Source organism: Passer domesticus, chromosome 4 (assembly GCF_036417665.1).
Source record: "Passer domesticus isolate bPasDom1 chromosome 4, bPasDom1.hap1, whole genome shotgun sequence".
NCBI lineage: Eukaryota > Metazoa > Chordata > Aves > Passeriformes > Passeridae > Passer > Passer domesticus.
In genome coordinates, this window is record NC_087477.1 from 36,619,313 (window position 1) to 36,646,922 (window position 27,610).

Here is a 27,610-nt window from a genome sequence, read left to right on the forward strand (position 1 = left end):
ATTTGCTATCTAAACTGCTGTTCATTTTGATTCCCCTCTGCCCCAACTTTGCTTCAAAACTTAATTAGAAAAAAAAAAATGAAAAGAAAACGTTGAGTGGTCAAGCAGTTACTATTACTGAATGAAAACCTTATGATGGAGCTCTGTAATTCCTGTATTTCCTCTGAACTCTTGAATGTTTTTTCAGCCTTTTTAGCTAACATAAAGCACGTGAATACCAAAGACACTCATTTCATACAGCAAATTTGATTGAATTTCCTAAAATTTTCATAAACTCCAGATTTATACAGGATCAAGCTGTAAGTGTTGTAATAATTGCAATGTGTAGATCAGACGGAATTCAGAGAATGGAGAAATGTGTAACCTTGGCCTTTCCATGTGCAACTTGGATGCCTTTGTTTGGAAGTTATATACAGCCACTGTGAAATGATGTTATTTGCATGTTGAAATGTCATCAAACCTTTGCAGTGTGGGATTTAATTTTTGTAATGACAGAAATTCAGGATGAAATTTCAAGGATGAAATTACTTTTCATCAGGATGTTCTGAAGGAATTCCTCCAGCCATTCATCTTTGTAAAGTAAACAGGCATAATGTGTGAAGTTAAGCTGAAAGTCCTGCTGTTTGTCCCGCAGCCAGTTGTCCAATTGCTTGATACATAAGGGACAAATGAAGTATGTCTGCCTTCCAAGCAGCTTTTTTTTTGTTTCTGGTTTATTATTTCAGGCTCTCTCACTCTTATTGATAAGCAAATCAAAGACAGGAATCATTCAAATTATCCATATAGCTAATATGTAATTTTTTTTCTTAATTGGAGGTGGTGATGGGAATTCATGAGTTGGTGTATATACAGCATATCAGAAGGAGTCTTTTGGGCTTTCCTTTAATTCTGCAATTCACGACTTCCTGTACAGAGGCAATTCAGTCCTTACCTTTTCCTTAACAATCAGTTATAAACAATTCAGCATAAGGAGCTCAGAAAGGGAAATCTCTGTTCCTGCTGCCTCTGAGCTGCTGAGAGCTGGTCCCCTGCAGGCAAGCTGCTGCCGGCCAGCTGTGGGTGTGGAACAGCAGGGGCTTCTGGCCCTTGCTCTGACCTCGCAGCCGCCACTGCTGCCTGCTGGGGAAGGAGCTCTCCTGTTTTTACAAGGACAAACACTTAGTCCCTGGTGAGAACTGACTTCAAGTCCCCTTTCTCAGCAAGACAGTAGCTGTTAATCAGTATATTAGGCTTGTGAAAGGTAAACCAAGCATTTGATTCTGGTTTCCTTGTCAGACAGTGACATCTTCATTTGAAGATATTTTGCAGAAAGCGAGCAACCCCTGCCTCCCAAGCCTGGGTGTTACTGACATTTGGTATAATGTGTATATATACATTACCAAATGTCTGTTCTACCTATGCTGTGTATAGGTAGAACAGCACTCCGTTTGTGTTAGAGACCTTTTCCCACATTTAGTACAGCAGAGGCTGCTTTTCCCTTTCCTTTATTCTTCCCTAAATGTTTTATCATCTTTCACTTTTTAAGTTTTGTATTGCTGTGCTTTCTTCATCACATCTTAAACACTTGGCCATAAGTGATAGGTGGGTTTGGGCACCTAAGGAGCATAAGATACAGGCAAAATAGCTGGCTTGATGGAATCTTGACCCTAAAGGAATGAAGGTTAGGCAGAGAGGTGAAGAAAGAGCAGTGGGAGAGAGGGAGTGTATGAATACATGTGCAAAGGAGTAGAAGAAGGGTGACTGCAGGGTCTTTGTTTCTGCCCATAATTCTGTCATGAAATTTTAAAACAAAGTTATTCCCTAATCTTTGGGATTCTAGAAAAATAGCTTGAAAACAGGAATCTCAAAGGCTTCAGAATGAGAACAAGAGTGAACAGACATTGTCAGCTTAAATGTGTAGGAGCTGAGAACTTTGGAACTAATCTAATGTTTTGGGAAAGGTGCTGACAAGTGATTTTTGTGAAGATTGCTCTTGGCAATATTATAATGTGAAAAATTTGGAAGAGCATGGCTAGCAAATACATACTAATGTGGATAACGCTCATTAATTTAAGTACATATAGACGCTTCATAATCTAGTACAAAATAGTTTTAAAATAGTGTAAATAGTAGATTAATGTTAGGTCTTTGTTTTCTAGTTATGTTAGGTCTTTGTTTTCTTTGTTTGCTTTTTGCTGAATATTTAGAAGAAAAGTTTTGAAGATAATTAATTGGGAAAAAACCAAACAACAAGTCTTTTAAAAATAGAATGTAGTTACATTCGGGGGACCTCAACATTAATTTTCATTTGTTTTTAGTAGTGTCTGTAGGTCTTTATGGTTTTTAAAGGTGCCTTACTCTTTTCTTGCTTAAAATACTTTAATGCAAAAAAAAAAAAAAAAACAACCCAAAAAACCCCAAAAAACAAAAAAGGAAAGCGAGCCAAGTTCCTGCTTAGGTTGTCAAGGGTCAGTTTTCATAGCTGTCTGACCTTTTTAGACTACACCAAGATAGCATATGTGAGATGTAGGGGTTTTTTGTGCCTGAAGTGATAAAACTATTTTGCACAGCTTGCCTTAATAAAGAGCAGATTGGTTACTAACATCAGGAGGGACTCCTACCTAAGAAAAACCCAATAAAATGCTGTCATGGAGTGCAGTTGTCTTTCCTGTCCTTTTGATTATTGCCCAATATATTTTAAATCATGCATTGTAGCATTCTCTTCTCCTATTCCCTTGACTGTAGCTAAAACATCATCACATTTCATCATAAAAAAAACTTTTTGTAATAAAAAGTAATGTGGCCTCTGGGATTTTCTTTTCTGGCCTTACCTGTTGACTCTCAGTGCATGCTGCACATTCTCCAGAGGGGTGGTTTATAGGCTTCATTTGTAATGTTTAGGAGGTTTTGTTTGTTTGTTTTCCCCCAGCCCAGTGAATGCTAATGCCATTTTTGCAATATGTGCACATGAGTAACTTTAGGAATGCTGCTCGTTCTCTGAGGCTTCTCAGGAACATCCAAGTGTTCCAAGTGTGGTCTTTGCAGGATGAAGACCGATGCCTTCTGAGCTGCCAAGTGCAGAGTAGCCATCTGTTCTCAGCTGTAAGGAGGCTCCAGACAGAAAATGTTGGCCAGTTGTTAGTCCTAAGCTTCTCAGAGGTTAGTTAAAAAACAAAACACAACTTTCCTGAAAATCTAATAATTGTTGGGATGAACTAAATTAATGCAGTGCTCTGGTAGGAAACAGTGAATAGACATTCCTACTATGCCAAGACAACTTTATAGCAGCTTTGTTCATTTAATAGAGATTGCTGCTTTTAGAAATATGTGAAGCTGCAGAGTTGGCATATGTGCCTGTTACCTCTTTAAAATAAGCATTTGCATGTCCTTTTACCAACTAGTAATAGCATGTGGGGTATTTCCAAACCTCATAGTTCCAGAGTATGTTTTGATAAACATCCAGCAGTGTGGAAAAAAGCTTACAAAAACAACAACAACAAAAAAATAAAAGCCCAACCACCTACATCTGAACTGAGTGGATAAATGTGGCTGCTGATTGCTTTTATTCATAAAAATACACTCTGGCCTTCAGGATATACTTCTGCTTCAAACAGGCATAGTATAAAACAAGATATTCTGTAAAAGGATAATATTAAAAAGGAAGGAAAGTTAGGTTTTCAGCAATGCAGCCTCATCTATAAAACAGTGTTTTTACTGTATCTCTAGTTCATATTTTAATTCTCCAAGAGTGAATGAAGAGAAAACTTAAAAATGGGAGAAGATGAGGTCTGGAGGACAGTAATAAAAGCACAACACTTTGGTTAGTGTTGCTGGGTGGTTTTTTTTTTAATGTCTGTGATAAAGTGGTATATTTCTTGATAGGACTAATGCATTAAAACTCTGATGCAAAAGTAAGGAAATACTTACAGAATCAGGACTAGATGGTTTGGTTTTTTTAATTTGCCCCAACTCCATTACTTGTGAACTTAAATCAGAAAAGTGTTTTAAGAGGAAATCAATAGTTTCATATCCACTGTGTTAAAAGAGAGACCAGAATAGCAATTTTCAAATGCAAAGAAAGAACAAATGAATCAATAATAACCTTAAGCTATCTGATCTTGTATTTGATTGAGCAAATGTTGTAGCCTTTGTAAACAAACACATAAATTTATTTATAATATAACAGACTTCTATTTCACTGAGAACTAAAATGTAGTGATAGATTGTTGTGAGTCATCTTTGTTAGCAGAGTTAGGAAGCAGGCAATTACCATAGGTGCCATTCTGCTTTACACTGTGTTTTCTCTTGAGAATTGTACAGTGAGCTTTTTTGTAAAGCTTCATTTTGTACATTGCAATTCTTTAAATATTATATCCAAATTTAGGGAGAAAGAAAAGGTTGGTAAATGTTGTCTCTTGGTGACACAAATAATAAAGCATATCCTTTAGTCCTTGCTTAGGAGTTTATACCTGGTTAAAGAGAAGAAGTAAGTTATAGTCTGAGCGCTTCAGTCGTGACTGTGTGTGTTAAAAAACTTACAAAGACAGATTGTCATAATTCTTGTAAGTACAAAACAATTCTGTTTGGTGCCAAAAGCTGTTTGGCTTTCTGGGCCAGTGTCACAGTGCCTGGAGAAGGCCAATGAGGAAGCTGAAGTGTACATACGCTGTGTACATATGGAGTGCAGCACTGGGACATAGCTCAACAAGCCATGAGAGACCCACACCATATGGAGTGGTGTAGCACCCAAAGAGAGCCTGGGCATTCCTGGAAGTAGTGGTACAGACAAGGGAATGGTAGAGAAAGGAATTCTTTGTTTACCTCTGCAGTAACAGGGCTCAAACTGTTCAGAAGGCCAGCAGAGTTGCCACATCATCTTGTGTTAACTGCATCTTTCTGCTGCAGCTTGTGGATGTGCCTTTTGGAAAGGTGTGAGCATTTAGTTCTCCTGGTGCTATTCAGAGATTTCTGGCCCCTCTGTCTTCATACACATTGTAACTCTGTGAGATTCTCTGCAGAGCCAGAAAGCATATACTTTCCCACCTACAGGTTCCTTTTTGGGTATACCTTGGGACTAAAATCTTGGTAAAGCCACAAGGTCAAGAGAATGAAAAAGAAAGAAAATTGAGATTTGCTGTAGTTTTCTCTAAAAAAAAAAAAAAAAAAAAAAAGTCCAGCATAGAGCTTTGGCTGCTAGGATAGTTGATATTCCTGATGCTTCAAAGTGGGTTTTCTTTTCTTTCGGATGTTTTTTTCTCCCTGGCCTTCCAAAATGTGAATTAGACTTTTACATTGCTGAAGGTAGGAGAACACAGAAGTATTATCTCAACATAATGAAAATGCTGATTAAATACCTACTTTAAGATTTAATGAAGATGTTCAGAAAGCTGTTAAATGTTCCATTTACTTTTCAATTTTTGAAAATTCCTCTATTGTGTAAGTTAGTTGTATTAGATTTCGGGGGTTAATTTCTGATGGAGCGGAAAATGTAAAAGCCATGGAACATTTTTACTAATTTGATGATGTTGTCTTAGTGAATTTCAGCAGATGAAGTATCCCACATTATAAGAAAGACTTTAATGATCAAATTCAACAGGTTTTTTAAAACTTCTCTTTTAGAGGCCCACTTCTGAATTCTGCATTCAGGTCAGAGCTCAAAGTCTGACCCTTAGGCTTAACACACACAGTAAAGAAGTATATTCTTTGTAACTAAGAGGCAGGCTTCCAGTGACAGATACTTTTTAGTCCAGTATCACTCAAACAGCCTGACTGAGTTACTTCACAACTGTAAGAGAGTTGAACATAACAAAAACAATTTACACTGAGCCCGATAAGTGGAGAGCCAAGGTCAGTGTCATTCCACAATCTAGATTGCATTGGGGAATTGGTTAGAGACATTTTGCAGTGTTAATTGTTTTATGGCTACTCTGGAATGAAAGTCTGTTTCATTCCCAAAGCTGAAACCATAAGAATGTAACTTTTTGTTTTTAAATGGACAGATTTATGTCAATGAGGAGGTATTCAAGTCCCAATGCAGGATGTGGTCCAACTTCTCTCTCAACAGCCGTGCTTGTTGCGTCCCCTACTTTGAGTTACGCCCAGGTGAACAAGCTACAGACACACTATTTGCTATATTGAAATCAGGTAGTGCTCAAAAAATATAATCATCCTTTTTGCCCAATCAAATTTGCCTCCCTCCACTATTACAAAAGATAGAGGAGAATTGAGACATTTTCCTCCTGCATGCCTCTTTGCCTTTTGATATAGTGTGTATTTCAGACTGTGATTCCACTGGGTCCTTGCCAGGGCATCCTTGGAGGTGATGCTGGGGCTGGCTGGCCTGGAAGTATCTTCTGATACCTCCCCTCTCTCCTCTGGTGTGGTCATGCAACAAGTAGGGAACAGATGTTGCTGAAAGCTAACAGGATGCTGCTTGAGAGGGAGGGGAAGGGAGACAGGACAGTGCAGTGAAAGGGGGCAGCTGGAAGGTGGTCCCAGGCTGGAGAAGGGGAGGGCAGATCTTGAGCTTTCAGCATTGGCCCACACAGATTTAATAAAAGCAGCTGAATTTGAAGAAGAATGTTGTTCAAATAACCAAGGCAACTGATGGACCTCAGCAAAGTTATTTGCTTTGCTAATTGTATTTATTGCAAGATTTGGCAGAGTTAATTGGAAGAAGGTGGTATTATTTTTGACTGCTGAGAGTATTTCTTTGTAAATAAATGTTAGCTGAGCTGGATTCCTTACATCTTTTTTGAGTTCTGCTTATTGTAATGGTTGCATGGGAACCACTGTACCGCTGTATTAATGTGACTAATACTCTGTGTAGACACAAAACACCATAACACAAAAGTACAACAACCCCCACTACAAAGAAGCAAATAACACCCCCTACCTGCCAACAGGTATCAAAAAGAGTTTAGCAAAAGATATTGTGGGTGTTAGGAAATAATTAGAATATCCTGAATTATCATAAGGAACTACCATTAAGAAAAGCATTGGTTTCAGAAAAACTTGTTCAGCTCAGTATAAAACAGTATCTGTTGGTTTGTAGTTACTGAGCCTTTTTGTTGTACTTAAACAGTACAGCCATGAATACACTTCCTCTGAATTTCCATGAAAAGTAGAATCATATTATCATTTGAATTAGTTAACCAAGGCTTATGTAAAAGATACCTGTGCTGAAACGATAGAAGTATGCAACCCTACTGTATGTAACAGGAGAATGCACATGCTGTGTTACATGGATGTGTTGGTAGCTGCGTGTGCAGATGTACTGTGGTAGGACTTGGAAGTTGAATAGGGTAAAATTCTAAGAGGTGATATATGGGGTTTGGTTTTTTTAAGGGTACTTCAGTGACTTTTCATGTTTAACTTGAGAAATATGAAAGAATTTTTGAGGACTGAAGGATTATACGAAATTGAATAGTGACCGAGGTAATACAAAAGTAAAGGGGGCTTTGCCTTCTGAAAAGTTGATATTTATTTGTGCCAAAGTACAAGACCTCTGAATGCCACAGAAACTTTAAAGTTCTGCTTGACATGGGCTGAATTAACGGTAATGTTGGATTTGTGAAACCAAATGAAATATTTTTGTTGTGACTGTTTATTGAAAATGAATTTTTCTGGGACTGCATGGCAATCTATTAGTTGGGTTCTCATGAATGAAGCAAATAATTTTATGGGGACCTTTCAGTGTGTTGTACAAAAAAATGTCAAGTTCTTCAAGGTTTTGCCTTGTAGAGCTAAATTTCAAACTGCTTTTTTTCCTTCTGTTCTTGAAGACGGCAGTTAACATAGTTTACAATCACAGAGCTTGTGAAATGCCAAGTGAACTAATATTTTTAGTTGCAAAAGTTTTAGTTGAATTTATTTCCTGTTTGCTGTAGTGAAGGACTAATTAACCATGCTAACTAACATTCTTTGCAGGCCACATCACAACTTGCTATGTTTCTGTAATTCTGGCTACCAAGCTCAAAATACAGAGGTAGAGCAGGCAAAAGTCCTATTGATTCAAGCTTCATTTTATCCATCTTTCAAGGGAGTATTTACTACTTATTGCTTGCACAATAAAGGAGGATGAACCTTGTTAGTTGGTGACCATGAGGAGTTAATTGCTAGTTTTTGAAGACTGTAGGCTAATTCTTAAAAAATTCTTTTTCTTAATAATTTAATGCTCATGACATTGACTAACCTAATACTTAGTAGTGGATCTGGTTTTGCTGATGAAACCTGTGACTATTTTACTTTTTGATTTTTAGGGATCTTAGAATCTATTTGCTAATTTTGCACAGTATGAAAATTTGATGGTTTTCAGGAGTTGTACTTAATACTAAAGAGTAATTTCAGTACTTTTTTCTTATTGTGAAGATGAGGTGTCAATATCTGTGTCAAACTCTGCTTTCTGAACAAGTAAAGGAGTCTTTAATAGGTCTGTCAGCACTCAGCCCCACTGAGACAAAACACAGCCTTACAAATACATAAGTGCTGATTCAACAAATTTATTGTATCTGAAGCAGCTCTTGTTGGAGTTTTATAAGCACATTTGAAAGAAATGAATAGTTTTTCCAGTTTTGGTTGTTAGAGATGTGATGGAAAGCCAGTCTTTGCTATGTAGAAATAGTCATTTGAGAAGTACCTCCTTGCACATGCAGTCATTCAAATAAATAGGTCTGGTTAGTATAAAAAGTAAAAATTGACAGTAGAAAGAGTACAAGTTTTAAAACCAAAATGCTTAAGGATAGTGTATATAGGTAGAGTAAATGAGGATTTATTTTTGCAGCCTCACTGTGAATATGTTTGAACTCTGTCTCTCAGCATGAATCACAGGTTTGGAGGAGAATTAGGCCAGAGCTTACATGAGTTTGATTGCTTTACATTAAGTTTATATGAGCTGGTTCCTAAGGATACATTAACAGCAACAACTAGAAGGTTAATTTTGGGGAAGGTTCCACCAAATATTTAATACATTAAATATGAATTTAGCTTGAAGTGGATTAAGATGTACAAGTTTTCCAGCGGTTTTCAATCTCAGTGATAAATTGCATTTGCAGTGCTTTGCAGTTACCCATGTAAAATTGTCAGTGTTGAGAGCTGTTGATCATTACTTAGACATTTTCTCTGTCACCCCCAGGAAAGATGTCTCGAGACCGGGCTCTCAGGAAGCAGCAGCAGCTGAACAATTTGGTAGCAGCAGTGACAAAACTTGCAAAACCTGGAGATTTGATTGTGGATTTTTGCAGTGGAGGGGTAATGTATGTTTTTGTTTATATGGTGCAACTTCTTTCAGCTTTTGTCTTTGCAGTGCTAGGTGGTTGCTGCTACAAAGAAAAGCAGATGTGCAGATGCTGAAATTTTAGCTGCTTTCAAAGGTTCTCTCATTGCTATGGGGATGCTCATCACATAATGAGTGAACAACAGGGAACACTGAAAAATGACTCAGATTTTGTTATTTCTTTTTGTTTTCACAGGGCCATGTTGGAATTGTTCTTGCTTATATGATGCCATCATGTCAGGTAAATCCTCAATAAAAAGATTTCTGGTAATCATCTTAAAAAGATGTGAAAGATGTGTATGTAGAGAGGACATATAGAGGTCACCGTTGTCTCAGCAGAGGACTTAGGATTGGAACATGCAAATTTTTTTGCATAATCCCCAAATGAGTGTGTGCTTTCCAGAGAAGACAAAGGTAGTAGGGAAATAAAAAATATTTTCAAGCTGATTAATATTGGCAAGTATTAAATGTTTGTTCCTGGGTTTCCAGATAATAATTTTGTAGATCTCAGACTCTGCCACAAGTGATTCAGAGGTTTTGTCAACAAACTACAAAGTTTTCTGCTTGGTAATGTTGTACTTTTATTTCTCAGTATTATTTTACCTTACTTTCTCCTATGTGTGAAATTTAGGTGGTACTCATAGAAAATAAGGAGTTATCTCTGATCCGTGCTAAAGACAGAAGTGATGAACTAGGTTTAAACAACATTTGGTTTATTCAAGCAAATTTGGACTATTTTAATGGGACTTTTAACATTGGGGTAAGTGATTATAACTTTTCCACTTCAAAACTTCTGTCTCATTAATTATTCTTAAAACAACTGATATACATGAGAGAATAAAATTCTGTATGTCTATACAGACTGTGAAAGTAAATGAGATTAATCTTCTGTGTAGAATTTTACAGCCCTAGTGAAGAATAAGGCATAAATAGTATTTTGTAGCTCTGTAAATATTCCTGTCATCTAGGTTTTTATGCTGTTAATAGAATATGAACCTGTGTGGCAAGGTGCAAGCTTTCCATGCAAGACTGACTGTTCTTTAAATCATCCATCTAAAAGCCTGTTTTGACTGTAGCTGGGGATAGGTAATGCTAAAGGTTTATGGTACATGAACAGTGCTGTTTAACTGTTTGGTTGGTTTATTTAAGAAAGGAAAAGAAATTTAATGCAGGAGAAAGAGGAGAGAATAAATGGTTTTAGCCCAGTCCTTCCAAGTGTAAATTTCCTATTCTCTAGCTTTATTTTCTGTGCTACATTGTTATATAAATCTCAGTGCGTGAACTAGAGAGCTATTTCAAAATACCAGGATCTCATGAATAATACACTGACTTGGTGTGTGTGAAATGCTTAATAGTTGTTTTATGAAATGAGTCTCCAATTTTGTGGTCATTGGAATTCTGGTCTTGATTTCTGGGGGCCCATTTTAAAGGTTAATACAATGTTAACCCAGTGGAGTTTTTATTTAATAAAAAAGCATTATATTCTCTCTTTCAAATTTTGTGACAAGGGAGATATTGAAGTATATGTCAGAAGTGTTCACTTGGAAATTCTTCTTTTCCAGCCCTTCATTTCCAAATATCTGCATTAGTCTTCACATTTTATTTTGTTTCACATAGTGAGTTCAATGTATAGGGTATACTGAGAAAGCTTTGTCTTGAATTTTATTTGGGATTTTTTCTTAACTAAATGGGTTTTCAGAAAGCCAAAGATATCATTTGGTGTAACAGGTCATACAGGCTCAGCAAAGCTACTGGTTTATCTGCTGCTTTTTTAAGGTCTCTTTCTGCAAGCAAAAAGAGCAAAGCAGAGTGCTAGCTTTGTTTTCTACTTGGATAGATGAGGAAGTAACTATAATTGAATTCCATGATAATCTGATAGCTGTGATATTAAGATTCTATTTCTGATGTTAAACTAGTTTTATTTTTGTTGTTAAATTCATATGAGCAGAAAATTTCATTGTGCAATTATTTTCTTGTTAATTTTTTAGTGTTTTGCCTGAGACAAGAATATTTGTTTCCATCTGTATGCAATTACAGTTCAGTTGATGATTAATGGTCTCCTCAGCTGAGGTTACAGCAGCAGACTGGAAACAAAAAAGACTTTGTTTTAATCTATATCTGAGAGCAAAGTTTTTATCTTCCAGTTGCTCTACCTTGAAAAACAGCTTTGAACCCTGAAATCTGAGCTCTGCAGTCTTAAACCTCTTCTCTAGACATACAGTGAACTAAAAACAAAGCAAACAATGTAGTTTAATAAATCCACTCTGCTGCATAATATCAGAAATATGCCTCAAAAACATCCTTAGTTTAAGTATGCACCAGGCCTACTCTTTGAGGTGCTGAGAAGGCACCTGGGAGGAGGCAGAGAAGGTAATGCCCCATTTCAGTGGTGCATTTGGCATCCCAGCTATGGATAGGAGGGAGCTGCCTGCGTTCCCTTGCAGTATGTTGAGTACTGCAGTCATTTGCTTTTCTGTAGGAGAGCAGAAAGAATTTGGGTGCAACCTCTGTGTTGCCCAAACATGTCAGTGCTCGCGGGTAGTTGTGATCAAATGTTATTTTAGTTTTAGTTAGAGCCCCTCACAGAAAGAAAAATAAATAAAAGAATAACAAAGAGGAAAAAAGTAATTAAAGGAGGGCAAGTTGTATTTGATGCCTCCCCTAGCTCCAGTGTTTGTTTCCTATAGATTTTACTCAGTACTTGAAAATCAAATTATCTAAATTTATATAATATCAGCCTAATTTTAGCATAATAGCATAATTTTTTTCCTTAAGATGTGACCTTCAGGTATATCTGCTTCTTCTCGTGATGCTTAGTTGAAATCCAGTTTTGACATAGTTCTTTGTATTTCTAAGTCCTTTTTGCTTGACAAAAACTTTTTACAAATCACCACATACGTTTTTCTGTTATTATGTATTCCACAACTACTATTTGTCCTGGAGATTTGTGTTTGGTTTATTTGAGATCACAATGGAGTGCACCTGCCTTTTGAGTGCTTTTGGTGAGTGACTCTTTTTCAGTGTTGATTCCTTGTTAATGAAATACACCCTAAATTTTCCTCAACATAGATATGAAGGAGAGAAATTAAAAACTGGAGAATTAAGGACCAGGCCTTCTGTGTAACAGCTTTAGTTGCAAAAATTTCCTCATGCATTTAATTAACTCAGTCAACCAAAAAAAATGCTGGATTGTATTTAGAATGTTCCAGTGATGAATTTCCGTGTTTTCTTGGTTGTTTTTCCTGCTGTAGGTGGCCCTGCACGCCTGCGGGGTGGCCACAGACATGGTGATTGAGCACTGCCTCAGGGCACGGGCAGCCTTTGTCATCTCCCCCTGCTGCTACGGCTTCATTCAAAATACAGTCAAGTTCAAATATCCACGAAGGTAAACTAAAGCTTGCAAGATCAGTTTAAGTGAAGGAATAAAATCCTAAAAGAGTATAGAATTAATCATTTGAGGATCATTGAGAGTGACCAGACTAAGCTGATTCACACTTAAAATGAAACTGTTTCCTCCTGTTTGTCAACCCATCCTCGCGGGCAGATTGATAATTCCTGGATTATTTTTTTCTAGATTTATCTATTCATGGTTCAGAAGGCTTTATACAATCAACATAGTAGATATAGTATCTTATATGCAGACCTTCTACCTTCAAATCACAAAGTGAATAGAAAACTCATGAAAATTACTTTAAGAAGGGGAATTGACATTTTAATGTTGGAGCAAGATGTAAGCAGTCAGTTTAAAGAAATGGGTCTGCTTTATACCACAGTTTACTGCTTGTAGAACTTCTTTGATTTATTCCCAAGAAGATAAGCTCTTCTGTGTTTCAGTTCATATTTTTAATACTTCTTCAATGGATTGTGTACATATTTTGTCTTCAAATCTGCCTTGTGGGAGATACTAATATATCTCTTGCTTAAGAATTTTAATGCCTTTGATATAAATAAAATGTAAAAGATAAGCAAAAAGTGGCAGAAGATAAGAGGTTAAACAGCCTTCTGAGTCAGAACTAGGTGGAGGAAAAGGGTTGTGTTTTGCTTGGACTTTTTTTTGGTTAATAAAACTGAGCTTTGCATTTTGGATGTCGAAGATGAATTAGATTTAATTCTACCAGGAGTTACATCAATGACTTAAGTATATATTTGCTGCAATAAGAAACTGAAACATGCAGTCTTAAAAGGTATCAACAAATCTAAAAAGATAATATGCATTCATGTGAAATATTTTTCATACTTTTCTGTAGTATCAAAGTGTGGTACAGAAGTGTATGGAAAGTAATTTTTTATAACTTGTCAATTTGATAACCTTTGCATTTAACTGTTCTTTCTTAGTCAATTTGATACTTCCATCTCTTTCATTTTGTCTTGTGACACAATAATACAAATAAGTCTTCTAATGAAGAGGCAATAAAATTCCAAGCCTTCTAAAATTAACAGGCATATAATTTTTCTCAGCAGATTTGTTTTAAAATTGGCTGGTTAATGTTTAACTTTTCACCAGCTTCATTTTTAGACCACAGAGCCTGGAAATGATCACTTAGAAAGTTTTTGTTGCTGTGGATGCTGCAAAAATGATTGTGTTTGCTGCAATTTTCAGTCTAACCTCATAAGTCTGTGAAATATCAGCCTGGTCTTGAGGTACATTTTGGGGTTTGCTTTTCCTTTTTTTCCTTATGTTATATGATGACAAAACATGATAGCCTGGCAACATCCACATAGTAGCTGTGTTTTGTACCCAATTCCATTGTAAAGACCCTTTAGCTTTGTGATACAAACAAAATATATGTGTGTGTAATTGAATATATGTAAAGTCTTTGTATGACAGTGAGAAAACCACAGTAGGTACATGTTAGCATTTATAATGATTTAAAGAGAGAGTTTTTATTAATAACCTAGGAAAAAAACCCCACCGTTTTCTAGTGAACTGGAGCTGTAATGGGTTTTGGTATTTTTATGCCTTTCTGTATGATACAGATATTGCTGGGTTTTTTTAAATGTGTTCAAATATATAATGATTGCTTCTATTTTCCACCTTTGCTGTTTTCAGATGTGAATTGAATTGATCTATTTTTTTTTTCAGTCATCAGTTCAAAGAAATTTTGTCCTACAAGGTATGTAAAAGGACAGAGGGAAGATGTTTGTGTGCAGTTTCCTGCATTTCACTGGGTCTTCTTATCAAATGAAATATAGGTGGTTATCTTCTAATCCCGAGGAGGGGCATGTGTTATGTGAAATGTTCATTATTAGACCAGGTGCCATTGTGTTTTCTCTCTACCATCCATTTTAAAGGCTTTTTTCTTCAATAAAATTAAATAGTTTCTCCACAAAAAACCCATTTTTTGTCATTATGTATAAGTGAGCCATTCCTAAGGTACTTCAATCAGTGTATCAGTTAAAAATTACAGGATACCAATTTGTTTAGGTGTTAAATACAACTGTAGTAATAAACATTAGATTCCTCCCTCTAATTTATGTCTAAAACATTGGACATAGTAAATGGGAAGAGCTTAAACAGATCAGCAAGAATTTAATACAGTATTTATATTCTATGCAGTTTTAAAAATGTTGTTAAAAATTATTTTTGAAATATTAAAGTGTGTTTTGACCCTGAGCAGCTGGGGTCTGTGGAAATAATTTGAGAGAAACACAGGAGAAATTATCACTGAAGCATACAGATCTGACAGAGAGAAGGGTAACAGGAGAGTGGAAAAGGAAGAGCAGAGAGGTGGGCAGCAGAAAACTAGTACTGATCTGTTAAGTTTTGTCTTGTGAGTTTAAACTAGTTAGTGATGAGCACCCCAAAATTTGAGGGTTAGAGGCACTTAATATGGCATGGAAAGAACGTGTTTCCTTCTGAAAGAAGCAAGGTTATGTAAACTTACAGCTCAAATCCTAGACATGACTCTTGACTTTTACAATGTAGAAGTGATTTTTGGAGGTGCAGAATAATTCTTTGTAACAGAAATATGGAAATAAAGGAGGGTATTTCTGTTATCCGAATGCTTTTGGAAACAGTGGGCAGTGCAAAAATAATGTATGTGGTAGGAAAATATAGATTATCGTCTTTGATCCCTAAATTAGAGAGAGTTTTAAGAATTCAGAAAATCTCCAGCCATCTTATAAGGGAAGTTCAGTTATCAGGTAATAAATGCCCAAAGACTGAGATGCCAAAAGCCACATGATGGATTTGGAGCTGCCATTAATTTTTCCTATGATTAATGTTCCTTTCAGCATCACTGTTACATCATCTCAAAGAACTCAGGTTTCAGCTCAGAAAAAAATTATTTACTAGCATTATTAAACCTGCTGACAGTACAGAGAGAGATGATGTCAGTTATAAAGTCAAGGATGCCTAGATTAGGACAGCGTGTATAATCTCATTGCAACTCAGTGAATTTCTTCTTAATCTGTTAAACCATGCAGATTTAAATCACAGGGTTTGTCAGTACTGGAGAAGCTCCAGAATTTTATTAATTGTGTTGCAGAAGGGCACAGGAGTCAAAGATAAGGCCAAAAAATATTGGTGCTCTTAGTAACATGAGAGTCTATACAATTGGTCTAGGCTGGTTGGTGCCTCAAATAATCCTAGTTATAAATAACTCCTGTTATGCAGCTAGCTGTATTTTTATATTTCATATTAATAAATTCTTACAGGTTATTGGCTAGCAGCCAAAGTTGCCATGTGTTAGCCAGACATTGTCTGTGTCACCCACTCCAGTTCCCATTTTAAATTAATTCCTCTTATCTTTCATTTTAGTGAGATCTAAAAAGACATCCAGAAGTCTGGCATTTGCAAAACTTTTTTGATGAGAACATTATGCTGTAATTCATTTGTTTATAGTTGCAAGGAATAAGGTTATGCTAGCTGTAGATTTCTACTGTGATGCATTTTGAGACTCTGTCAAGACGCGAGGAGAATTGGAAAGTAGCACTGTATAAATTTGCAAATACAGCTCTGGAAATTTAATAGAAATGGAACAGGTGGGTGTTCTAGTAACCAAGTTAACTGTCTATGCACACTTTGGGGAGTTTCTAATAATTACTTTAGAATTGCCTTTTTTACTTCAGCCAACAGGGAATATGACAATTTAATCATTGTTTCAGGGGGAACAATGTAGTCATAACAGCATCTAGTTTATCTTTTTGGATCACTCTGTAAGAAGCCAAGGATTGGAGTCAGTTCAGATGTTCAGGTTAAGTGACATGACTTACCTTGGCTCTGGTCTGGTCCAAAGAGCTGGGAACTTGCTGTTGCAAAGAGCCAAGTTCTGTCAGGTGCCTGAAGACTGGTGAGGAGTTGTGTGCTAACATGGGTCTTCTCCCTCTCCTCTAAATCCCTCTTTTTCTCCCCAAGCTGCTTCTCTCCTAACAGTGGCCACATTGTCCATGGCACCCCTTCTTCTTTAGTGGCCACATCTGGGTTTAACATTTTCACCTCTTTTGTACTGTAGGAGTAGCCACATTTGAACTGAACTGACCAGGTGTAACATGTTTAAGGCCCTTAATGTGTTATGACATGTCTTATTTTGCTTCCATTTTTTTTATGAAGCTGTGAGCTGGAAACCTTCATGTCAATGCAGTGTACTAGGGAGCAAATATCCTTGCATCAAGATATTATAAATATATTTAAATGAGTAATATTTGTGTATCAAGCAATAATAATATTTTATAGTATATGGGAAAATATTTTGTGGTCAGGTGTCTGTTTATGAATTGAGTGGAGTGTACTGAGAGAACTGCCGTGTTGATTTAATATGAAGGGTTTTTGTGGAGTGAAGGTTTGGATGTTTATGGCCCTCTAAAAAAAGCTGGAGTAAGTATCCTTACTTCAGATTTTTGGAAGAACCTGAAATATCCTTAGGTGAAGTCGCTCTCTCCACCTGTTACAAGAACCAAATCTTTAAAATAATAATTTTCTATCAGGCAAGAATAAAAAAAATCTTTTTGATGCAAGACACATGTCCTTGTTTCAGAACTATAGCTCTGGAAACTTTGCTTGGGAGAGCATTTTGCATTGTTGCCCAATTATCTTTTCTCCCCATGACGTTGTAGGAGACTTGGGAGTGCTGTGTGATTCTAAGATGGTTCTGATTTCTTCTGCCCTGTACTGAGAATTGCAGCTGTCCCACAAAGCACAGCTGTCACCAGAGCAGTAATTCCACTGCCACACCTGCAATGCTCTTGCTCTCTCCACCTGGCTAACTTGCCTTCCTTGCCTTGGCTGGTCTTTGAGGGGCCATTGTGCTGGCATGGGTGGTGGGCATTGAAAGCAAGTGAGGATGGGGCTCTGCTGCTGCTCCTCCCCTGCACCATCCCCCTGGCTGAGTGGGCAGGGAGAAATTCTTCTGTAGAAGTATCTGCAGGAAATTTTATTGGAATGGGGTAGTTTGAAAGTAAATTGTGCTCCTTTTGTTGGAGGAGACTTTCCTATTCACAGCCAGGTATCTTTTTCCTTCAGGATTTGATTGGATTTGGTTGGGCAGAGGAAGTTTGATCCACCAGCCTATCCTGGGATTCAAAACCACTGCCTGGGAAAAATGTTCAAGTCAGCTGTTAAAGAATTTTGTCTCAGCTGCTTATTGATGCAGGGAGGCTGCCCTATTATGACTGTGCTAAAAGATGGCTGTGTTGTTCATCAGTTGTTGAAGGCAAAATTAGTCTTCAGGATGTCTTTGAAGAATGCTGTCTTGTATACATTGCATCCCATTCAACTGCTGCAAAGAATCAGGAAGTTTAGGAAGAAATAAATACTCATGAAGAGAAATGAGGCAGTGATTACAAACACTTGACCTACATAAGTATTTGCAATATAAAAATTGGGATTTCCACACAGGTAAATTTTTTTAGAAATACTGTCTTCAATGTGGTAGCATTTCTGATACACTTAAGCATTTAATCAGATTTTTCTTGATGAATTATTTTTTTTTGTCTTTTTTATAGGAGCACATGATCCTTTGCAGATTTGCAGATCAGACAGCTGTTCAGCTTCCACCTGAACGCAGGCTAATTGGTATGAATTTCTGCAGCTGTTGTGTAAACCATGGTTTTACCTTGATATATGAAGAAGTAGGACATTTATGAATGGGGCATTAAGTAGATGTCTTCAGATAACAGTTGAAAAATTTAAGTTTTGTCACACTTCTCATCTTGCTGTTCTCTTCTTGCTATAGAAATGTTTTTCTTCATCCAAAATCATCAATATGCAAGTGACAGTTTTCATTTTACTGTCTGGTATTGTTGTTTTGATGGAAGTTGTAAACTAGCTTCCAGGCCAGAAAAGACAGAAGGGGCTAGGAACTCTAAGTCTGCTTAGAGATAAGTCTCCATTTTTGGCTTAGAAGAAACATTTGCAAAGTATATTAAAGCAGTGCTAGTTAATAAGCATGATGTTTTTAAGAAGCTTAATTTTAACAATTGAAAGTACTTCTTACACTTGCTGCACAAAAAGCAAATAATAGAGATCCTGCATAAAAGCTGACAGTAAATTTGTCCGTTTCTTTTGTCATCGTCACAATATTTGAAAAACAAATTTTAAAAAGGTCAATATTCATTTACTAGTGTTGGACCCCATGTGGACTGAAAATTGAAATAGGACCCACTTTTTTTTTTTTTTTTTAAGGATTGTAACTTTATCTGTTCTCAGTGTCTGAAACTGCAGGGATTTTTTCCACAAATGTAACTTTTTAAGTGTTTTGTCCTGACAGTGTGTATTATTGTAACAATAATATTGGAGACAGTGGCCGTTTTGTTCAACCAACCACAGAAAGTGGTTTTCTATGAAACCACAAATGTGGGACGATGGGGCTACAAAAGGTAATTTGCAGAGTTCTGTCCTGGTTGGTTATATAAACTGGTGATTTCTCCCTGAAACATACAGATCCATACAGGACTGAGTTGGAAAAATATTTTTCAGGCCCTCCCTTATTATTGTATATTTAAATTGTCTCCAACCCAATTACAACCCGCCTCATATCTCAAGCCACCAACAGAACTGAGGCCGAATGTCATAGTAGTGAATTCAAAGCAGTGAAATTATTTTGTAACTAAGGAATGCAGCTGAGAAGGATAGGCTGTGGACTCACTGTGGACAGACAGGGTAGGTTGGACTGAGCCCTGCATTCAATTGTGATGTGCATTAATTGCTCTGAAATACAAGGATACTGCAGGGTGTGTTGGTGCCACCTGCCCAAAGCTTCTAATGGCACCTGACCAGGGTGCATAACAGGGCTGGTAATGACACAGGCACAAAAGCTCTTTATATATTCAGGGAAGAGAGGTAAGCTGTTCCAGAGGGTAGTTTGGAATGCCAGACTCCTATTCGAAAGGCAAACAGGATGTCTCTTCCTCTCCTGTCTCTTCCTCTCAGACCCCAAGTACATTTAACTATACAATTCTGTCAGGAACAAGAGAAGAGGTAGGATCATTATCTTTGGGACTGAAGCAGGATTGTGCCCTGTTGACTTGAGACTGTAACTACTAGTGATAAAACATTTCAAAGTAGCATTAAATTTTTCTTTCAATAGAGTTTCAAGATGCTGAAAATACAATCTGACAAGTCAATTCTGTTTTTCAGAACATAATAATCAATTATAATGAGTAAATAAGTAAAGACAAATGGTCCCATCATCTTGTCATGGCTGTATCATAATAAAAAACTTCTAAGCAGAATAACATCCTCTATCCTTCCTGTTTTTTTTCCTGCAGTAAATCTGAAATAAGCTTATTTTGTATTACCAATTTAGTATATTTGTTTATAAGTAGTTACAGTAATATGTCTCAAATCAATTACACTGGATCACTTTTTGGTATTTTAGTCTGTTCATGTTCAATCACCAGAGATTTTTCAGATTTTAGGTGAAAGTACAGGAGGGAAACAGCTATGGTTATAAAGGGACTAGCAAGACCCCAAAGTCTGGCAATTCAGAGGGCTAAGGTGTAAACCAGGCATTTTTCTTCCCATTTACATTAAAGCATACTTTTTTCTGTAAGTTTTGAGAATACTTTTAAATAGTTGTGCCTTTTCCCATAAATAAGGAGTTAATAATCTCTTCAAGGTCTTGGCAAAATGCGGGTTACAAGTCACAGATGTGATTTGGAACGTAAACCAGATTAAGATGTTTTTTAAAGTAGATTTGGAACTTATTTTTTAGATGGCTTACTGATGTGTTTTCCTAACATTGAATATTTACATGCATGTTTCTGCTAATGTTTTTACATTTTGAGTTTCTGTGCTTTCCCTTGCTCTCATTTTAGGAAAGCAGTGTATGGGACTTGTGGATCTGGATCGGGCATGGGCTGCAGAAGAACATAACTACTCTGTCCAAGTTATATCTATGGAGCCAGAGAGTTGTTCTCCAAAGAACAATATGTTTGTGGGCATCCCTACTTAGAGTGTGAAGCTTGCATTCAATTTGAAGCTGAACATAAATCTTCAGTGCATAATGACATCCAGCAGATAGAGGCAGCGCTGGGAAGCAGACAATCCCGCATCTTGAACGCATTGCCTTCGGAAAGGGAAGCAGCCCCCAAAGGCCTGAAAAGCAAACTGCATGCAGAGCATCACAAATCAACTTGTAATGTGTCATTAAGCTACTTTTGGTTCTCATACTGAGAAGTTTCTGGATCTAATGACTGTGCATGGAATTATATCCATCTGTAAAAGTTTAGAAAAAACTGGCTTTGTTGAAGGAAAGGTGATTTCCTTTTCAGTAAAGCTGTGTCTTGGCTGCTTGGAAATTGCATTCGTGGTCAAAACAGCATTTGTGTTCATAAGCAGAGCAGTTATCAGCCAGCAGTGCTGATCACCAGAGGAAGAGAGAAGATCAAATTTAGTGTTTTACTGAAGATGGCTGTGCAACAGGTGGTGGCCTGACTTTGCTAAAGAATTCCATACTACTGTAGGAAGATTATTTTTAATAAAAGTTCATCAGAATACTTTGGGCCTCAATCTGCTTATTAAAAATGTATTCTACCTTGCCAATTTTTTTTTAAATACTTCAGATTTACTTTTAAATGTTATGCAAGGATTCTGTAACCAGGCATTTGACATTTGGCTTAAAGAAACCAAACTCCTCATTATCCATTGACCAGAAAGTGGGAGCTAGACGTGATGTTAGTGAATGGATCCTTCACTGTTGCATTGGTAATAGTAGTGTATTGATTCCCATTCCTAAGAAATTTGCTGTCAGAAGAAATGTTTAAGAACAGTTGATGTGTCTACATACATAATCTTCATTGATTTTATGTTCAGTGTAAAACTTGTCCAAAGCTGCAGAGTGGAACCATTTGAAAAGATAATCATGGTTACTCTGCTCTAAAATTAAAATAAGCGTTCTCCTGTGCTCCATTTTCCCCCTAATTTTAAATCACCTGTTGACACAAACACAATGGAAGGTAGCTCCTAATGAGATTTTTACTGCATGTTTAGGGGTTTTGCACATCTGTGAATTCTGCCATGTTTCAATTTAAATAATCTGAAGTTTGAAAACTGTGAACGTAGCTTCCAGATATGGCTAACTGAATTACAAACAATAGGTATTGGAGCAAAAAAAAAAAAGAATCCAAAAGTATTTCATTATTCATGAAACATAGATATCGAAAAGATCTAAATACTTAGGGGTTTTTTATTGTGAACATATGGAATGTTACCCACTTATTTAAAAAGCACAAAAGTGAGCAAGTAGGAATGTACCTTTAGCTTGAGTTATTCCATAGATAATGATGAAATATTTTTTTTGCAGCTATTTGTGGTTACAGGAGGAACTTGAGTTTTGAAGAATGTATGGCAAATACAAAATACTTGGCGATACCAGTTATCTCCAGAGTTTTCTGCAATACTTGTCCAATGAGAATTCAGTTTCTAAATTAGTGGTATGTCAATCTGAACATTAGTCACGTTAGATTACTTTTTTGGAGTGAGCAGATGTCTCTTTATGACCTTCTTGTGCTGAAGGAAGAACTCATCAAGGTGAGGCAGTTGGAAACTGATGCTGTTAACAGTAAGGGTTTTCACACTTCTCTGTTCCAGGCACTGGGTAGCAATATCAATGTTTTAATTATGGTGCTGCTGAACATTTGGCATGGTTTGATACTATGCAATAGTACGGAGCTTTCAGTAGAGCAGAATTCTCTGCTCTTACGTGCTTCACATTCTTTGCAATATCTGTATCAATAGTCTGTAATGGTTTTTGGATCTACCTGAAAAGAAGGAATACATTTGGGGTGTACAGCAGGGAACATGTGTGCTACTGAATAAAAAATAAAAATGGGGTTTTTAAGAGGCAAAACCGGGATTTCTTAAAAAGAGAGGTGGAAAAGGAATCTTATTTGGACAAATGACCAAGCGTTTATTAGATGCTTCAGATGGTCTAGAAAAACAGGTAAAATCAAACAAGAATCCAAATGCCAATCTCTGTTTCCCATTTTTCCCCAATTTATTAAAGTACCTGTTTTCATGTTAATGACAGTTTCCCATGTGTTGCTTACATGTGACTTAAGTAAATTATTTTGTATCTGCAACCCACAAAGAAATAGGCTTCACAGGAAGAAAAGATTTATAGAAGCAAGGGAGAAAACCTGCAGAAGTAGTGCTGTGTTTGTATGTGTGATGACATCCCATTTTTTCTTGGATGAGCCAAACTATACAAAGTGAGTTTATGACAAATTTTTTTCCTTCCCAAAATTGGGAATATTTTAATGGCATCTCACAATATCCATCATCTTGGTGGCTTACAGGATTAGTGAGGCTGCATTCTATTTGTGATACAGCTTGTTGCTGTTGGCATCAATGGGCTCTGGTTTCTTCTCAGGAGAACAGAATCTTTCTCACATCCAAGGATGGAGTTACGTTGCTAGGAATAGTAAAGCCTGAACTATACTTCAGATGAACTGATGCTTATTGAAAACTGAAGAGAAGCAGATGAAAAAAGCATAAAAATAAAGATCTGCAGCAAGAGATAATACCTAATTCAGCACAGATTAAATTGCTAAACTGTGGCATGTACTTTAGAAAGATGAACTCAATTATATTAGTTTTTAGGTATGTTACTTTGCCCTATGTTTCTATATACATAAATGATATAGAATTAATAGAGCCTAAAATTGCCTAAACAAGGTGACTAAACAGTGTGCTCCTGGTGAGTGAACAACTAGCAGCTAGTTATGCAAGGAGCTATCTTGATGTCCAAGGTGCATATCTAAGTACTATTTATGTTTTTCATTTTACTGTTCCATTGGGACCAGCTATAGGATGAACAAAATGCTGTCCTAGCATAGTCATGATTTTCCATTGTTCTTGACAGTCTTCTTTTATGTTTCCCTTGTAGCCTGTAATGCTGGAAAAAGTAATCTTATAACAGGAAACAGATCACCAAGCTGTGTTAGAAGTTAGTCATCTGTATGGACATGTATCCTTATTTTTGTCTTTTTTTAATTTTTGTCTTTATTGTGTTATTTATCTGCTTTTTCAGCCATATTTCAAGATGTCTTAATATTGCCGTATTTAGGCAAGGGTAGTAATAAACAAGGGACATTCCTAGTAGGTTCATTGTGCCCCTTAATTTTTATGTGGCTTGATCTAAACAAAAAAAGGTAAAACCTTACTATTATTCTGATAAAGCCATCTTTTGATTTTTGCTATTAATGAAAACTGCATGAGTGGCCAAAATTATTCAAAGGTGATCCTTAGACAAGCACACATAAAATTATTTACTTATAGGGTGGCCACAATTTTTAAACTGATATTTTCTGTTTCTCACTTTTGCTAGACTTTTAGCTACATGGTGGATGCAATGACAGTAAGCAGAAATGTCTTTCTAAGTGGGTGTATTCCTAGGTGACATGCAATACCAGGTATTCTCATTGAAAAGAGCATTTAAAGAAAGCATTTATGGTCAGGTAAGTTTAAGTAACCTGCAATGAAATGACACTCAGATGATTTTATAATAGGTTTAAACATATATGTACATATATAAACATTTATATATATAAATATATATATATATAATTTTTAGGAAGTATTGATCTAGGAAAGCATAGATCAGCAAAAAGTAATTGAAGAGGTGAAGCATTAGTTTCAGTCTTGGTGCCTAGTTGTCAGCCAAAGGAAAAGGACATTTTCCTTTAAGCATAATCAAGTACTACTTTCAGTGTTCTTGCCTTGGACCATTTGCCTGTCATAAAATATTCCTCGTGTACAATCTCAGTCTAACTTCCTGTGGTTTTGTTGCCATTTTTTTAACAAAATTGAAACCTAGGTATCATGTTTTTACCTGTCTATATGTCTAGTGTTACTTACATGCCCCTAATGAAATGAAGAAAACTTCTGGACTTTGCATGCTCAGACCTGCACTTAAACTACCTGGCTACCAAGGTTTCTGTTCAGTAGCTTTTGCTTAGCAAGTTTCAGCTTACTAGAGCTATCATCAAAAGAAATTCATTTTTCTAAGTCAATAATATATTAAGATTCTATACAAAGAGTAAAAATGAAAGCAATTTAATTTTCTTTGGTTGTAGCTTTTATTTAAACAGAAATTACATGACTAAAGAAGTACCCTTCTCTGCAGTCTTCTCAAAATGAATTTAAGAAAATACTTGAATTTTCAAAATAGAGAAGGATGCTGAGAATAGTTTTATAATAAATCACTTCGGTAAATTTAAACAATAAAAGGAGTTAACATTATGTCAGTGTTAGCCTCTAAAAAGATGATCAGCTGTTACAGTTTCCCCCATTTTCTGTCTCACTTGCCAGACTTCAGGCCTGAAATGTGTTTTCCTGGCCATGACATCTGCAGAGCAAAACAGGAGTGAGCCTTGGACGGCTGCTGTCTTTGTCCCCACCACAGGCATGTGCCATGCCTTGGCAAGGTGAAGCTCTTTCACTCTAGTTTTACCCCCTTGGTGATGTGGGAATAATGTCACTCATTTTCTCTTAGAAAACACAGACTCCAAATATTCATGTGCTCTGTTGGAGAGAGATCTCTGAAAGCTGTGAGATTATTTGATCCATAATAGTCAGGGTTTCTTCCCAACCTTAAATACCTGATTTTCTTGCTGTAGTAATTTAGCCCTTAACTTTTCCTTATTTTGCTTTACCAGGTATGTTGTCTATATACTAATTGCTGCTGCTTCCAACACACAGGGGCAAAATAACATTTTTTTTACGTCAGGCACAGCTATGGAAAATAGAAATATGTGCTTAATGACTGAAACTCAGCTAAGGTTACTGCATTCTCTTTGCACTGCAGCTGAATCCTAATTATAGTGTCCAAAACTGGCACAGTAAACCACTGTGCTAGGTGTCCTCATTGAATAGGTGGGAAAAGAGTCTGGAATATTTTTAATCAAACATTTCTGGATCTAGATGTCACCTTATTTCTGCAATCCACAGCAAGGCTTGGAAAGCTGCAGTTTTTCAGACAAGTTTGTTTCCAAGTGCAAAACAAAGATCTTTCTCTCCTCTTCTGACCCACACCTCTGCCAGCTGCAATATTATCAGATCACCTGGTACAGTTCAGGAGAATGGAGGGTGACATGCTTTAATTTTATTCTCCCAGAGGATGCCCAGGTACATAAATTCACACCTGCTTGCCCCAGGGATGCAAGCACCCCATTGACATTTTCAGTGTCAGGATTCCTCCTTCTTATACTTTGGATTTAATTTAAGATCTGTGTGGAGGTAGAAATGTGTGCACAAAGCACCACCACAGCTGACCCAGCCCTGCTGTGTTGAAAAGGGCAGTTTTTAATGAAGCCACGTGGAGAAAGGCAGGGATGTCTTTTCCAGAATATAGATGGCACAGGAATGACTCCTGTGCAAATTCCTCCAAGGAGTATGTGGTGCACACCCCACAAAGGGGACATTCCCCAAACAGCTCATTCCATCATTGATCTGTAGGCATAGAAAATGAGTTTTTTGAGCATTGAAAGCCCAGACCAGAAAGACAGCATATTTGCATTGTTTATTTCTCATAATCAGTGCTTTGGAAGTCATACAAGGTGCTTAATTCATATGTTAAATGTATGTTGGATTCCTTTAGCATCTTAGTGTTTTTATATAGTGTTAAATCTCCTTTGGGATTTTTCAAGAAATGGAAAAGTCATCCCTACCCCTTCTTCAACACTCAACGTTGTCGATCACCCAAAAGGATGAATTGTAATAACAGAGAAACTTTTGCAAGAAATTAATGTCCTCATGTAGAGCATGAGCTGAACATATTCTTGCACTCTGCATGGCGCTGGATCAATTCCCACCATTCTGCCCACAGCACAGAGCACCCAGCAGGACCAGGGGCTGAGGAGCTGCCCTGCACCTGGCAGGACTGAGATGGGTTCCGTGCCGCTCTCAGGAGCCACAGCCCATCCTTCTGAACACAGGTCCTGTGGCAGAGTGGCTGAAGGAAAACTGAATACTAATTCTGCCTTTTCTGCTGTGTCACCTTCCATAGCAGAGCAGGGCCTCAGGAGGAAGGTGCTGTCCTGGAGCAGAGCAAAACTCCTCATCCCTGCTGGGAAATTCTGGTGGAGGAGTAGTGGAACACCTGAAAATGTCAAGACTTCAGAGACTTGAAATAAGGATCTGAATGGTTAGATGTTTTCAACAGTTTGGGAAAAAAACCCAACAAACTTGGATTTTATTTGAAGTGCAATTTACTACGGTTAAAGTTAAAACACTCTGACAATGAAACAGCAACGGACTAATAAATGTGGAGGAGGAGGGTTAAGGCAGGGTTTAAATTTCTTTCTGATGTGGGAGGTGTGGTTTGGTGGGGTTTCTTTAGCCACAGAAAGGCTCCAGTGGTGCTCGGCTTGCTCAGGCTGAGAGCGGCGGGAGCTGCAGCTCTGCCCCTGCCCGGCCCTGAGGCCCAGGAGCGGAGCCGTGCCCGGCCGTGCCAGCAGCAGCAGGATGTGCCTGTGGAGCGGGGCCGGGGGAGGCCATGGGGATGGATGTGTGGGGGCCTGGAGCAGCTGTCCCCTGCAGCCAGGCTGGGAGAGCCGGGGCTGTGCAGCCTGGGGAGGAGCAGGGTCCGGGGAGGCCTCGGTGCGGCCTCGCAGTGCCCAAAGGGGCAGAGGGCGATGGGGGAAGGGAAGGGCTTTGGACGAGAAGGGGGAGATTGTGGTCGGATGTTTGGAAGAGCTGTGAGGGCAGTGAGACATTGGAACAGGCTGTCCAGAGAAGCTGTGGATGCCGTGTCCCTGGAATGTTCCAGGCCAGGCTGGGCAGGGCCCTGAGCACCCTGATCTGGTGGTGGCAGCAGCAGCAGGTGATGGTTGAGGTGTCTCCATGGCGTTGTGGAACTCCATGCATGAGCACAGACACCCCGTACCTGGGCATGGAACGTTGCCACCGGTTGCCAG

General features: G+C 37.6%; 1 protein-coding gene across 10 annotated transcripts in view; it reads left to right on the forward strand.

Moving 5' to 3' along the window:
• Positions 1–23,344, forward strand: part of GSTCD (glutathione S-transferase C-terminal domain containing) — a 48,073-nt gene extending 24,729 nt beyond the window's left edge. For 6 of the 10 annotated variants that reach the window (XM_064417116.1, XM_064417122.1, XM_064417120.1 and 3 more), the window contains 7 exons: positions 9,113–9,228; positions 9,450–9,494; positions 9,885–10,013; positions 12,505–12,638; positions 14,337–14,367; positions 18,197–18,266; positions 20,510–21,190. In XM_064417116.1, coding sequence (XP_064273186.1) covers positions 9,113–9,228; positions 9,450–9,494; positions 9,885–10,013; positions 12,505–12,638; positions 14,337–14,367; positions 18,197–18,266; positions 20,510–20,646 — 662 coding nt within the window. In that variant the 3' untranslated portion in view covers positions 20,647–21,190. Of the gene's footprint in view, positions 1–9,112; positions 9,229–9,449; positions 9,495–9,884; positions 10,014–12,504; positions 12,639–14,336; positions 14,368–16,013; positions 16,238–17,714; positions 18,090–18,196; positions 18,267–20,509; positions 21,191–21,996 lie in introns of those variants that run through there. The other 4 variants (XR_010360984.1, XR_010360982.1, XR_010360983.1 and 1 more) reach the window with 4 other exon arrangements.
• Positions 23,345–27,610: the final 4,266 nt, after the last annotated feature.